Source organism: Streptopelia decaocto (genome assembly GCF_964273445.1).
Source record: "Streptopelia decaocto genome assembly, contig: HAP1_SCAFFOLD_701, whole genome shotgun sequence".
Taxonomy (NCBI): Eukaryota; Metazoa; Chordata; class Aves; order Columbiformes; family Columbidae; genus Streptopelia; species Streptopelia decaocto.
In genome coordinates, this window is record NW_028115789.1 from 36,201 (window position 1) to 49,499 (window position 13,299).

Genomic DNA, 13,299 nt, shown 5'->3' on the forward strand with positions numbered 1-13,299 from the left:
GGTACTGGGGGTGCTATGGGTGGTACTGGGGGTGCTATGGGTGGTATGGGGGTCATGGGTGCTACAGGGGGTGCTATGGGGGGTCCTATGGGTGGTACTGGGGGTCCTATGGGTGGTGCGGGGGGTGCTATGGGTGATATGGGGGTGCTATGGGTGGTACTGGGGGTCTTATGGGTGGTACTGGGGGTCCTATGGGTGCTACTGGGGGTGGTATGGGGGGGTACTGGGCGTCCTATAGGTGGTACTGGGGGTGGTATGGGTGGTATTGGGGGTCCTATGGGTGGTACGGGGTGTCCCATGGGTGCTATGGGGTGTTCTATAGATGCTGGGGGTCCCATGGTTGCTATGGGGAACCCATGGGTGCTGAGGGTCCCTTGGGTGCTATGAGGTTTTCTCCGGGTGCCATGGGGTGCTATAGGTCACATATGGGTGCTATGAGGTCTTATTGATGCAATGGGGTGTCTCATGGGTGCTGGGGGTCCCATGGGTGTTCCGGGGCACCCATGGGTGCTATGGGGTCCCATGGGTGCTATGGAGGGTTCTATCAGGTCCTGTGAGTCCCATGGGTGCTACGGGGGTCCTATGGATGCTACAGGGGGGTGGTATGGGTGCTAAAGGGCAGGTTTTGGGGGTGCTATGAGTGTCCCATGGGTGCTCTGGGGGTTCTGTGGGTCTCATGAGTTCTGTGGGGACATTATGGGTGCTATGGGGCACCCATGGGTGCTGAGGGGTCCCATGGGTTCTAGGGGTGCTCTGGCTTCTATGGGGCACCCATGGGTGCTGAGGGGTCTCGTGGTTACTGTGGGGGTCCCATGGGTGCTCTGGGAGTTCTATGGGTCTCATGAGTTCTATGGGGACATTGTGGGCTCTATGGGTGCTATGGGGCACCCATGGGTGCTGAGGGGTCCTATGGGTGCTGAGGGGGTCTCATGGGTACTGTGGGGGTTCTGTTGGTCCCATGGGTGTTCTGGGGGTTCTATGGGTCTCATGAGTTCTATGGGGACATTGTGGGCTCTATGGGTGCTATGGGGCACCCATGGGTGCTGAGGGGTCCCATGGGTGCTGAGGGGGTCTCATGGGTACTGTGGGGTTCTATTGGTCCCATGGGTGTTCTGGGGGTTCTATGGGTCTCATGAGTTCTATGGGGACATTGTGGGCTCTATGGGTGCTATGGGGCACCCATGGGTGCTGAGGGGTCCCATGGGTGCCTGCAGACGACGGGCGGCTGGAGGAGCATGGGTGGGGTCCCATGGGTGCTATGGGTGTTCTATGGGTCTCATGAGTTCTGTGGGGACATTATGGGTTCTATGGGGCACCCATGGGTGCTGAGGGGTCCCATGGGTTCTAGGGGTGCTCTGGCTTCTATGGGGCACGCATGGGTGCTGAGGGGTCTCGTGGTTACTGTGGGGGTCCCATGGGTGCTCTGGGAGTTCTATGGGTCTCATGAGTTCTATGGGGACATTGTGGGCTCTATGGGTGCTATGGGGCACCCATGGGTGCTGAGGGGTCCTATGGCTGCTGAGGGGGTCTCATGGGTACTGTGGGGGTTCTATTGGTCCCATGGGTGCTCTGGGGGTTCTATGGGTCTCATGAGTTCTACATTGTGGGTTCTATGGGTGCTATGGGGCACCCATGGGTGCTGAGGGGTCCCATGGGTGCTGAGGGGTCCCATGGGTTCTAGGGGTGCTCTGGCTTCTATGGGGCACCCATGGGTGCTGAGGGGTCTCGTGGTTACTGTGGGGGTCCCATGGGTGTTCTGGGGGTTCTATGGGTCTCATGAGTTCTATGGGGACATTGTGGGCTCTATGGGTGCTATGGGGCACCCATGGGTGCTGAGGGGTCCCATGGGTGCTGAGGGGGTCTCATGGGTACTGTGGGGGTTCTATTTGTCCCATGGGTGCTCTGGGGGGTTCTATGGGTCTCATGAGTTCTATGGGGACATTGTGGGCTCTATGGGTGCTATGGGGCACCCATGGGTGCTGAGGGGTCCCATGGGTGCTGAGGGGGTCTCATGGGTACTGTGGGGGTTCTATTGGTCCCATGGGTGTTCTGGGGGTTCTATGGGTCTCATGAGTTCTATGGGGACATTGTGGGCTCTATGGGTGCTATGGGGCACCCATGGGTGCTGAGGGGTCCCATGGGTGCCCGCAGACGACGGGCGGCTGGAGGAGCTCCGCGCGTCCCTTCCCAGCCCCGACGAGCTCCCCGGTTTCCGCATGTTCCCCATCGACTTCGAGAAGGTGGGTGCTGCCCCCCAGCACCCATGGGTGCCACCCCAGCACCCGTGGGTGCCCCCGCCCACCTTTGGGTGCCCCCGCAGGATGACGACACCAATTTCCACATGGATTTCATCGTCGCCGCCTCCAACCTGCGCGCCGAGAACTACGACATCCCGCCCGCCGACCGGCACAAGGTGGGTGCTGGGGCACCCATGGGTGCTGGGGGGGTCCTGTGGGTGCTATGAGACACCCATAGGTGCTTAAGGGGTGCTATGGGGCACCCATGGGTGCTGGGGGGGTCCTGTGGGTGCTATGGACACCCATAGGTGTTTAGGGGGTGCTATGGGGCACCCCTGTGTGCTGATGGGGTGCTATGGGGCACCCATGGGTGACGGGGTGATGTGGGGCACCCATGGGTGCTGGGGGGGCCTATGGGTGCTATGGGGCACCCGTGGGTGCTGAGGGAGTCCTATGGGTGCTATGGGGCACCTATGTGTGCTGGGGGGGTCCTATGGGTGCTATGGGACACCCATAGGTGCTTAAGGGGTGCTGTGTGGCACCCATGGGTGATGGGGTCCTATGGGTGCTATGGGGCACCCATGGGTGCTAGGGGGGTCCTATGGGTGCTATGGGAAAAGCCCTAAAAAGGGACCCAGGCGTCCGGGAGGGACCAAACAAGGGACCCAGGCGTCCGGGAAAAGCCCTAAAGAGGGACCCAGGCATCCGGGAAAAGCCCTAAAAAGGGACCCAGGCATCCGGGAGGGACCAAACAAGGATCTTCTATCTCCACGTTCTATACGTCTGACGTCTATACGTTGTATCCGCGCAGAGCAAGCTGATCGCGGGGAAGATCATCCCGGCCATCGCCACCACCACGGGCGCCGTGGTGGGACTGGCCTGCCTGGAGCTCTACAAGCTGGTCCAGGGCCACCGGCGCCTCAGCTCCTACCGCAACTCCTTCCTCAACCTGGCGCTGCCCTTCGTCGCCTGCTCCGAGCCCCTCGCCTGCCCCCGCAACAAGGTGGGGGGCGCCCGAGGGGCCCCCTGGGAGGGGTGGGGGTCTTGGGTGGGGTGGGTTGAGTTGAGGTCTTGGGTTGGGTTGGGTTGGGTTGAGGTGGGGTTGACTTGGGGTCTTGGGTTGGGTTGAGTTGAGTTGGGTTGAGTTGAGGTCTTGGGTTGGGTTGGGTTTGGGTTGAGTTGGGGATGAGTTGGGGTTGGCTTGAGTTGGGTTGAGTTGGGTTGGGTTGAGTTGGGTTGGGTTGAGTTGGGTTGAGTTGAGGTGTTGGGTTCGGTCAAGGTGTTGGGTTGGGTTGAGTTGAGGTCTTGGGTTGGGTTGGGTTGAGGTGGGTTGGGTTGGGTTGAGTTGAGGTCTTGGGTTGGGTTGGGTTGAGGTGGGTTGGGTTGGGTTGAGGTCTTGGGTTGGGTTGAGTTGGGTTGGGTTGAGTTGAGGTCTTGGGTTGACTTGGGTTGAGTTGAGGTCTTGGGTTGGGTTGAGTTGGGGTTGAGTTGAGGTCTTGGGTTGGGATTGAGTTGAGGTCTTGGGTTGGGTTGAGTTGGGTTGAGTTGGTTGGGTTGAGCCGGGTTGAGCGGGTTGAGTTGGGTTTGAGTTGAGTTGGTTGGGTTGAGTTGGGGGTGAGTTGGGGTCTTGGATTGAGTTGAGGTCTTGGGTTGGGTTGAATTGGTTGAGTTGAGTTGGGTAGAGTTGAGGTGTTGAGTTGGGTTGGGTTGAGGTCTTGGGTTGGGTTGAGTTGGGGTCTTGGGTTGAGTTGAGGTCTTGGGTTGGGTTGAGTTGGTTGAGTTGAGTTGGGTTGAGTTGAGGTCTTGTGACTGGGTTGAGTTGGGTTGGGTTAAGTTGGGGTTGAGTTGGGGTCTTGGGGTGAGTTGGGATTGAGTTAAGGTCTTGGGTTGACTTGGGTTGACTTGAGGTTGAGTTGGGGTCTTGGGTTGAGTTGGGTTGGGTTGAGTTGGGTTGGGTTGAGTTGGGTTGGGTTGAGTTGGGTTGGGTTGAGTTGAGGTCTTGGGTTGGGTTGGGTTGAGTTGGGTTGGGTTGAGTTGGGTTGGGTTGAGTTGGGTTGGGTTGGGTTGAGTTGAGGTCTTGGGTTGGATTGGGTTGAGTTGGGTTGAGTTGAGGTCTTGGGTTGGCTTGAGCTGGGTTGAGCTGGGTTGAGCTGGGTTGAGCTGGGTTGAGTTGGGTTGAGCTGGGTTGAGCTGGGTTGAGTTGGGTTGAGCTGGGTTGAGTTGGGTTTGAGTTGAGTTGGTTGGGTTGAGTTGAGATCTTGGGTTTGGTAGATGTTGGGTTGACGGGTTGAGTTGGCGTCTTGGGTTGAGTTGAGATCTTGAGCTGGCTTGAGTTTGGTTGAGTTGAGGATGAGCTGAAGTCTTGGGTTGGGTTGGGATTGAGCTGAGGTGTTGGGTGGGGTTGAGTTGAGGTCTTTGGCTTCAGTTGGGTTGGGTTGGGTTGAGTTGGGTTGGGTTGGGGTTGACTTGGGTTGAGTTGGGGTCTTGGATTGAGTTGAGGTCTTGGGTTGGGTTGAGTTGGTTGAGTTGGTTGGGTTGAGTTGAGGTCTTGTGACTGGGTTGAGTTGGGTTGGGTTAAGTTGGGGTTGAGTTGGGGTCTTGGTTGAGTTGGGATTGAGTTGAGGTCTTGGGTTGACTTGGGTTGACTTGAGGTTGAGTTGGGGTCTTGGGTTGAGTTGGGTTGGGTTGAGTTGGGTTGAGTTGGGTTGGGTTGAGTTGGGTTGAGTTGAGGTCTTGGGTTTGGTAGATGTTGGGTTGAGTTGGGGTCTTGGGTTGAGTTGGGGTCTTGGATTGAGTTGAGGTCTTGGGTTGGGTTGAGTTGGTTGAGTTGGTTGGGTTGAGTTGAGGTCTTGTGACTGGGTTGAGTTGGGTTGGGTTAAGTTGGGGTTGAGTTGGGGTCTTGGGTTGGGTTGAGTTGGGATTGAGTTAAGGTCTTGGGTTGACTTGGGTTGACTTGGGGTTGAGTTGGGTTGGGTTGAGTTGGGTTGGGTTGGGTTGGGTTGAGTTGGGTTGGGTTGAGTTGGGTTGGGTTGAGTTGGGTTGGGTTGCGTTGGGTTGAGTTGAGTTGGGTTGAGTTGGGTTGGGTTGAGTTGGGTTGGGTTGAGTTGGGTTGGGTTGAGTTGGGTTGGGTTGAGTTGGGTTGAGTTGGGTTGGGTTGAGTTGGGTTGAGTTGGGTTGGGTTGAGTTGGGTTGCGTTGGGTTGAGTTGGGTTGGGTTGGGTTGAGTTGGGTTGAGTTGGGTTGGGTTGAGTTGGGTTGAGTTGGGTTGGGTTGAGTTGGGTTGAGTTGGGTTGGGTTGAGTTGGGTTGAGTTGGGTTGGGTTGGGTTGAGTTGGGTTGGGTTGAGTTGGGTTGGGTTGGTTGAGTTGGGTTGAGTTGGGTTGGGTTGGTTGAGTTGGGTTGGGTTGAGTTGGGTTGAGTTGGGTTGAGTTGGGTTGGGTTGGGTTGAGTTGGGTTGAGTTGGGTTGAGTTGGGTTGGGTTGGGTTGAGTTGGGTTGGGTTGGGTTGAGTTGGGTTGGGTTGGGTTGAGTTGGGTTGGGTTGGGTTGAGTTGGGTTGGGTTGAGTTGGGTTGAGTTGGGTTGGGTTGAGTTGGGTTGGGTTGGGTTGGGTTGGGTTGGGTTGGGTTGGGTTGGGTTGAGTTGAGTTGGGTTGGGTTGAGTTGGGTTGAGTTGGGTTGGGTTGGGTTGGGTTGAGTTGGGTTGGGTTGAGTTGGGTTGAGTTGGGTTGGGTTGAGTTGGGTTGGGTTGAGTTGGGTTGGGTTGAGTTGGGTTGGGTTGAGTTGGGTTGAGTTGAGTTGGGTTGGGTTGGGTTGAGTTGGGTTGAGTTGGGTTGGGTTGAGTTGGGTTGGGTTGAGTTGGGTTGAGTTGGGTTGGGTTGAGTTGGGTTGGGTTGAGTTGGGTTGGGTTGAGTTGGGTTGGGTTGAGTTGGGTTGGGTTGAGTTGGGTTGAGTTGGGTTGGGTTGGGTTGGGTTGAGTTGGGTTGGGTTGAGTTGGGTTGGGTTGGGTTGGGTTGAGTTGGGTTGGGTTGAGTTGGGTTGGGTTGAGTTGGGTTGGGTTGGGTTGGGTTGGGTTGGGTTGGGTTGGTTGAGTTGGGTTGGGTTGGGTTGAGTTGGGTTGGGTTGGGTTGGTTGAGTTCGGTTGGTTGAGTTGGGTTGAGTTGAGTTGGGTTGGGGCCTGACGGGCGTCCCCGCCGTGGGGCTGCCCCACATCTCCCCCCGTTGTCCCCCCAGTACTACGACGTGGAGTGGACGCTGTGGGACCGGTTCGAGGTGCAGGGGCTGCAGCCCGACGGGCAGGAGATGACGCTGCGCCAGTTCCTCGCCTACTTCAAGGTACTGGGAGCCACTGGGGGGGACTGGGACGGCGCTTGGGGGGCTGGGGGACCCACATGGTGTCACCTCCTGGGCACCATGAAGGTCCCCAAGTCAAGGGGAGACACCTCAAGGGGAAGGTGGGGAGATGTGGCCACTACCGTATCTGGCGCCCCCTTGGCCGTGGGGCGCTGTGGGTCCCCATGGGGCACCCTTGGGTGCTGGAGACCCCACCCCACGTCCCCATGTCTCCAGGTGATGTCCCCAAGTCCAGAGGGGACACCTCAAGGGGAAGCAGGGGGAGATGTGGCCACCACCATGGTTGACGCCCCCTTTGCTGTGGGGCAGTGTGGGTCACCGTGGGGCACCCTTGGGTGCTGGAGACCCCACCCCACATCCCCATGTCCCACCCAGTGTCCCCATATCCCCCATGGAGACACCTCAATGGGAAGTGGGGGGAGATGTGGCCACCACCGTATCTGGCGCCCCCTTGGCCGTGGGGCGCTGTGGGTCCCCGTGGGGCACCCTTGGGTGCTGGAGACCCCACCCCACGTCCCCGTGTCCCCCTGTCCCCACAGAAGGAGCACCGCCTGGAGATCACCATGCTGTCCCAGGGCGTCTCCATGCTCTACTCGTTCTTCATGCCGCCGGCCAAGCTGCGCGAGCGCCACGACCAACCGTAGGGCACCCATGGGTGGCGGGGGGGGGGGCACCCATGGGTGGGGGGGACCAATGGGTGGGGGACACATCCCACGGGTTGGGGTTTGGGGTCCCATGGTGGGGACAGGTGGGGTTTGGGGTGGGGGACACGTCCCGGGGGTCCAAAGGGGACATGGCGTCAGGGGCACCCATGGGTGGGGTTTGGGGTCCTATGGGTGGGGGTTGGGTGTCACCATAGGGGGACAATCCCATGGTTGAGGTCGCCATGGGCTGATGTCACCCGTGTCCCCATGGCTGGTGACACCCCCGGGTGACACCTGGTGGCACTTGGGAACTGGCCCCAGGTCTCGGTGTCCCCACCAAGGGTCCTGGTGTCACCCGGGGGCTCCGTGTCCCCTATAGGTCTCAATGTCCCCAAGGGTCTCATTGTCACCTGAGCTCCCCATGACCCCCCAGTGTCTCAATGTCCCCCATGGTCTCAATGTCCCCAAGAGTCTCATTGTCACCTGAGCTCCCCGTGTCCCCCATGGTCTCAATGTCCCCAAGAGTCTCAGTGTGCCCCATGTCCCCCATGGTCTTAATGTCCCCAAGGGTCTCGGTGTCACCTGAGGTCCCAGTGTCCCCCATGTCCCCAGGGGTCTTGATGTCCCTGTGAGTCTCCATGTCCCCCTCAGTCTCAGTGTCCCCAAGGGTCCTGATGTCACCCAAGTCCCAGTGTCCCCCATGGTCTTAATGTCCCCAAGGATCCTGGTGTCACCTGAGCTCCCCGTGTCCCCCATAGTCTCAAAGTCCCAAGGGTCTCAATGTCCCTGTGGGTCCCCATGTCCCCCATGGTCTCAACGTCCCCAAGGGTCTCAATGTCCCCAAGGGTCTCATTGTCACCCGAGCTCCCCATGTCCCCCAAAGTCTCAATGTCCCCAAGGGTCTCATTGTCACCCGAGTTCCCCATGTCCCCCATGGTCTCAATGACCCCCATAGTCTCAATGTCCCCAAGGGTCTCAATGTCCCCAAGAGTCCTGATGTCACCCAAGCTCCCTGTGTCCCCCATAGTCTCAAAGTCCCCAAGGGTCTCAGTGTCCCCCTTGTCTCCAAGGGTCTCAATGTCCCTCTGGGTCCCCATGTCCCCCATGGTCTCAACGTCCCCAAGGGTCTCATTGTCACCTGAGCTCCCCATGTCCCCCATAGTCTCAATGTCCCCCATGGTCTCAATGTCCCCAAGGGTGTCATTGTCACCCGAGCTCCCCATGACCCCCATAGTCTCAATGTCCCCCATAGTCTCATTGTCACCCGAGCTCCCCATGTCCCCCATAATCTCAATGTCCCCCATGGTCTCAATGTCCCCAAGGGTCTCAATGTCCCCAAGAGTCCTGATGTCACCTGAGCTCCCTGTGTCCCCCATAGTCTCAAAGTCCCCAAGGGTCTCAGTGTCCCTGTGGGTCCCCATGACCCCCATGGTCTCAACGTCCCCAAGGGTCTCAACGTCCCTCTGGGTCCCCATGACCCCCATGGTCTCAATGTCCCCAAGGGTCTCATTGTCACCCGAGCTCCCCATGTCCCCCATAGTCTCAATGTCCCCCATGGTCTCAGTGTCCCCAAGGGTGTCATTGTCACCCGAGCTCCCCATGACTCCCATAGTTTCAATGTCCCCCATAGTCTCAATGTCCCCAAGGGTCTTATTGTCACCTGAGCTCCCCATGTCCCCTCATAGTCTCGATGTCCCCAAGGGTCTCATTGTCACCCGAGCTCCCCATGACCCCCATAGTCTCAATGTCCCCCATGGTCTCAATGTCCCCAAGGGTGTCATTGTCACCCGAGCTCCCCATGACCCCCATAGTCTCAATGTCCCCCATAGTCTCATTGTCACCCGAGCTCCCCATGTCCCCCATAATCTCAATGTCCCCCATGGTCTCAATGTCCCCAAGGGTCTCAATGTCCCCAAGAGTCCTGATGTCACCCGAGCTCCCTGTGTCCCCCATAGTCTCAAAGTCCCCAAGGGTCTCAGTGTCCCCCTTGTCCCCAAGGGTCTCAATGTCCCCAAGGGTCCCCATGACCCCCATGGTCTCAACGTCCCCAAGGGTCTCATTGTCACCTGAGCTCCCCATGTCCCCCATAGTCTCAATGTCCCCCATAGTTTCAATGTCCCCCATAGTCTCAATGTCCCCAAGGGTCTTATTGTCACCTGCGCTCCCCATGTCCCCCCATAGTCTCGATGTCCCCAAGGGTCTCATTGTCACCCGAGCTCCCCATGACCCCCATAGTCTCAATGTCACCCGAGCTCCCCATGTCCCCCATAATCTCAATGTCCCCCATAGTCTCAATGTCCCCAAGGGTCTCAATGTCCCCAAGAGTCCTGATGTCACCCGAGCTCCCTGTGTCCCCCATAGTCTCAACGTCCCCAAGGGTCTCAGTGTCCCCCTTGTCTCCAAGGGTCTCAATGTCCCCAAGGGTCCCCATGACCCTCATCGTCTCAACGTCCCCAAGGGTCTCATTGTCACCTGAGCTCCCCATGTCCCCCATAGTCTCAATGTCCCCCATGGTCTCAATGTCCCCAAGGGTGTCATTGTCACCCGAGCTCCCCATGACTCCCATAGTTTCAATGTCCCCCATAGTCTCAATGTCCCCAAGGGTCTTATTGTCACCTGAGCTCCCCATGTCCCCCAAAGTCTCAATGTCCCCAAGGGTCTCATTGTCACCCGAGCTCCCCATGACCCCCATAGTCTCAATGTCCCCAAGGGTCTCAGTGTCCCCCTTGTCTCCAAGGGTCTCAATGTCCCCAAGGGTCCCCATGACCCTCATCGTCTCAATGTCCCCAAGGGTCTCATTGTCATCCAGGGTCCCCATGACCCCCATGGTCTCAACGTCCCCAAGGGTCTCATTGTCACCTGAGCTCCCCATGACCCCCATAGTCTCAATGTCCCCCATAGTTTCAATGTCCCCCATAGTCTCAATGTCCCCAAGGGTCTTATTGTCACCTGCGCTCCCCATGTCCCCCCATAGTCTCGATGTCCCCAAGGGTCTCATTGTCACCCGAGCTCCCCATGACCCCCATAGTCTCAATGTCCCCCATAGTCTCATTGTCACCCGAGCTCCCCATGACCCCCATAGTCTCAATGTCCCCAAGGGTGTCATTGTCACCTGAGCTCCCCATGACCCCCATAGTCTCAATGTCCCCCATAGTCTCAATGTCCCCAAGGGTCTCAATGTCCCCAAGAGTCCTGATGTCACCTGAGCTCCCCATGTCCCCCATAGTCTCAAAGTCCCCAAGGGTCTCAATGTCCCCAAGAGTCCTGATGTCACCCGAGCTCCCCGTGTCCCCCATAGTCTCAAAGTCCCCAAGGGTCTCAGTGTCCCCCTTGTCCCCAAGGGTCTCAATGTCCCTCTGGGTCCCCATGACCCCCATGGTCTCAACGTCCCCAAGGGTCTCATTGTCACCTGAGCTCCCCATGACCCCCATAGTCTCAATGTCCCCCATAGTTTCAATGTCCCCCATAGTCTCAATGTCCCCAAGGGTCTCAATGTCCCCAAGAGTCCTGATGTCACCCGAGCTCCCTGTGTCCCCCATAGTCTCAAAGTCCCCAAGGGTCTCAGTGTCCCCCTTGTCCCCAAGGGTCTCAATGTCCCCAAGGGTCCCCATGTCCCCCATGGTCTCAATGTCCCCCATGGTCTCAACGTCCCCAAGGGTCTCATTGTCACCTGAGCTCCCCATGTCCCCCCATAGTCTCAATGTCCCCCCATAGTCTCAATGTCCCCCATAGTCTCAATGTCCCCAAGGGTCTTATTGTCACCTGCGCTCCCCATGTCCCCCCATAGTCTCGATGTCCCCAAGGGTCTCAATGTCACCTGAGCTCCCTGTGACCCCCATGGTCTCAGTGTCCCTGTGGACCCCCATGTCCCCCATAGTCTCAACGTCCCCCATAGTCTCAATGCCCCCCATAGTCCCAACGTCCCCAAGGGTCTCAATGTCCCCAAGAGTCCCGCTGTCCCCTGAGCCCCCCGTGTCCCCAGGATGACGGAGATCGTGGCGCGCGTCTCCAAGAAGAAGCTGGGCCGCCACGTGCGGGCGCTGGTCTTCGAGCTCTGCTGCAACGACGACACCGACAACGACGTGGAGGTTCCCTACGTGCGCTACTCCATCCGCTGACCCCGCCCACCGCCCCTGACCACGCCCCCTCCGCCAGACCCCGCCCCCGAGTTCGCCCCCCAACCCTATTGGTTGCCCTTTAGTTGTTGTTGTGTCTTGGCCCTGCCCACACACACCCCCCCCCAACCCAAGATGGGAGGGGGCGGGGCTTGAGGAGGGGGTGGGGGGGAGGGCGGGGCCGGGGACCTGCCCAATAAAAATAGACGTTGGCAAAAGGGGGAGGAGCTTGTTGGGGGGGTGGGGAGGAAGTGACATCAAGGGGGGGGGTGGGGGATGGCGAAGGGGCGTGGTGCAAGATGGCCGCCGGGTGGTGTGGGTGACCCCAAGATGGCCACCGAGTGACCCCAAGATGGCCGCCTGGTGACCCAAGATGGCCACCTGGTGACATTGGTGACCTCAATATGGCTGCCGGGTGACCCCAAGATGGCCGCCTGGTGATGTCAGTGACCCCAAGATGGCCGCCAGGTGACACTGGTGACATCAAAGGGACGCCAAGATGGCCACCCGGTGACATTGGTGACCCCAAGATGGCCACCAGGTGACATTGGTGACATCAAAATGATCCCAAGATGGCCGCCGGGTGACATTGGTGACCCCAAGATGGCCACCGGGTGACACTGGTGACATCAAAATGATCCCAAGATGGCCGCCTGGTGACATTGGTGACCCCAAGATGGCCGCCTAGTGACACTGGTGACATCAAAATGATCCCAAGATGGCCGCCTGGTGACATTGGTGACCCCAAGATGGCCGCCAGGTGACATCGGTGACATCAAAGGGACCCCAAGATGGCTGCCGGGTGACCCAATATGGCCACCAGGTGACACTGGTGACATCAAAGGGACCCCAAGATGGCCGCCTGGTGACATTGGTGACCCCAAGAAGGCCACCTGGTGACCCCAAGATAGCCGCCAGGTGACATTGGTGACCCCAAGATGGCCGCCAGGTGACACTGGTGACATCAAAATGATCCCAAGATGGCCGCCTGGTGACACTGGTGACATCAAAGTGACCCCAAGATGGCCGCCAGGTGACATTGGTGACCTCAATATGGCCACCAGGTGACATCGGTGACATCAAAGTGACCCCAAGATGGCCACCAGGTGACATTGGTGACCCCAAGATGGCCACCGGGTGACACTGGTGACATCAAAATGATCCCAAGATGGCTGCCAGGTGACATTGGTGACATCAAAGTGACCCCAAGATGGCCGCCTGGTGACATTGGTGACCTCAATATGGCCGCCAGGTGACATCGGTGACATCAAAATGATCCCAAGATGGCCGCCTGGTGACATTGGTGACCCCAAGATGGCCACCGGGTGACACTGGTGACATCAAAATGATCCCAAGATGGCCGCCTGGTGACACTGGTGACATCAAAGTGACCCCAAGATGGCCGCCTGGTGACATTGGTGACCTCAATATGGCCGCCAGGTGACATCGGTGACATCAAAGTGACCCCAAGATGGCCACCTGGTGACATTGGTGACATCAATATGGCCGCCAGGTGACATTGGTGACATCAAAATGATCCCAAGATGGCCGCCAGGTGACATTGGTGACCCCAAGATGGCCACCGGGTGACACTGGTGACATCAAAATGATCCCAAGATGGCTGCCAGGTGACATTGGTGACATCAAAGTGACCCCAAGATGGCCGCCTGGTGACATTGGTGACCTCAATATGGCCACCAGGTGACATCGGTGACATCAAAGTGACCCCAAGATGGCCACCTGGTGACATTGGTGACCTCAATATGGCCACCAGGTGACATCGGTGACATCAAAGTGACCCCAAGATGGCCACCTGGTGACATTGGTGACCTCAATATGGCCGCCAGGTGACACTGGTGCCATCAAAATGATCCCAAGATGGCCGCCTGGTGACATTGGTGACCCCAAGATGGCCACCGGGTGACACTGGTGACATCAAAATGATCCCAAGATGGC

General features: G+C 58.3%; 3 protein-coding genes across 3 annotated transcripts in view; 1 reads left to right on the top strand and 2 right to left on the bottom strand.

Moving 5' to 3' along the window:
- UBA1 (ubiquitin like modifier activating enzyme 1) overlaps nt 1-11,552 on the top strand; it is a gene marked incomplete at its 5' end in the record, with an annotated part of 45,819 nt that extends 34,267 nt beyond the window's left edge. Inside the window, 6 exons of the mRNA XM_082077228.1 lie at nt 2,152-2,240; nt 2,321-2,413; nt 3,049-3,240; nt 6,465-6,566; nt 7,124-7,224; nt 11,211-11,552. Coding sequence (XP_081933354.1) covers nt 2,152-2,240; nt 2,321-2,413; nt 3,049-3,240; nt 6,465-6,566; nt 7,124-7,224; nt 11,211-11,346 — 713 coding nt within the window. The remainder of the gene's footprint in view (nt 1-2,151; nt 2,241-2,320; nt 2,414-3,048; nt 3,241-6,464; nt 6,567-7,123; nt 7,225-11,210) is intronic.
- LOC309452605 (uncharacterized protein) lies at nt 7,422-8,848 on the bottom strand. Its single transcript, XM_082077226.1, has 2 exons — nt 8,142-8,848; nt 7,422-7,810 (listed from the first exon to the last, which is right to left on the bottom strand). The coding sequence occupies exons 1-2, from the start codon at nt 8,836-8,838 to the stop codon at nt 7,635-7,637; spliced, it is 873 nt and encodes a 290-aa protein (XP_081933352.1). The 5' UTR covers nt 8,839-8,848; the 3' UTR covers nt 7,422-7,634.
- Nucleotides 8,885-11,202, bottom strand: LOC309452606 (uncharacterized protein; the record flags this gene model as incomplete). Its single annotated transcript, XM_082077227.1, has 3 exons — nt 10,233-11,202; nt 9,476-10,087; nt 8,885-9,384 (listed from the first exon to the last, which is right to left on the bottom strand). The coding sequence occupies exons 1-3, from the start codon at nt 10,909-10,911 to the stop codon at nt 8,885-8,887; spliced, it is 1,791 nt and encodes a 596-aa protein (XP_081933353.1). The 5' UTR covers nt 10,912-11,202.
- Nucleotides 11,553-13,299: the final 1,747 nt, after the last annotated feature.

Bases quoted from the DNA above. Each gene is read 5' to 3' on its own strand.
- LOC309452605 (XM_082077226.1), bottom strand. From the start codon at position 8,838: ATGGGAGTCATGGGGAGCTCGGGTGACAATGACACCCTTGGGGACACT. The intron at 7,811-8,141 runs GTGACAATGAGA...CTGGGACCTCAG, and splicing joins GGGGGACATGGGGAACTCGG to GTGACACCGAGACCCTTGGG.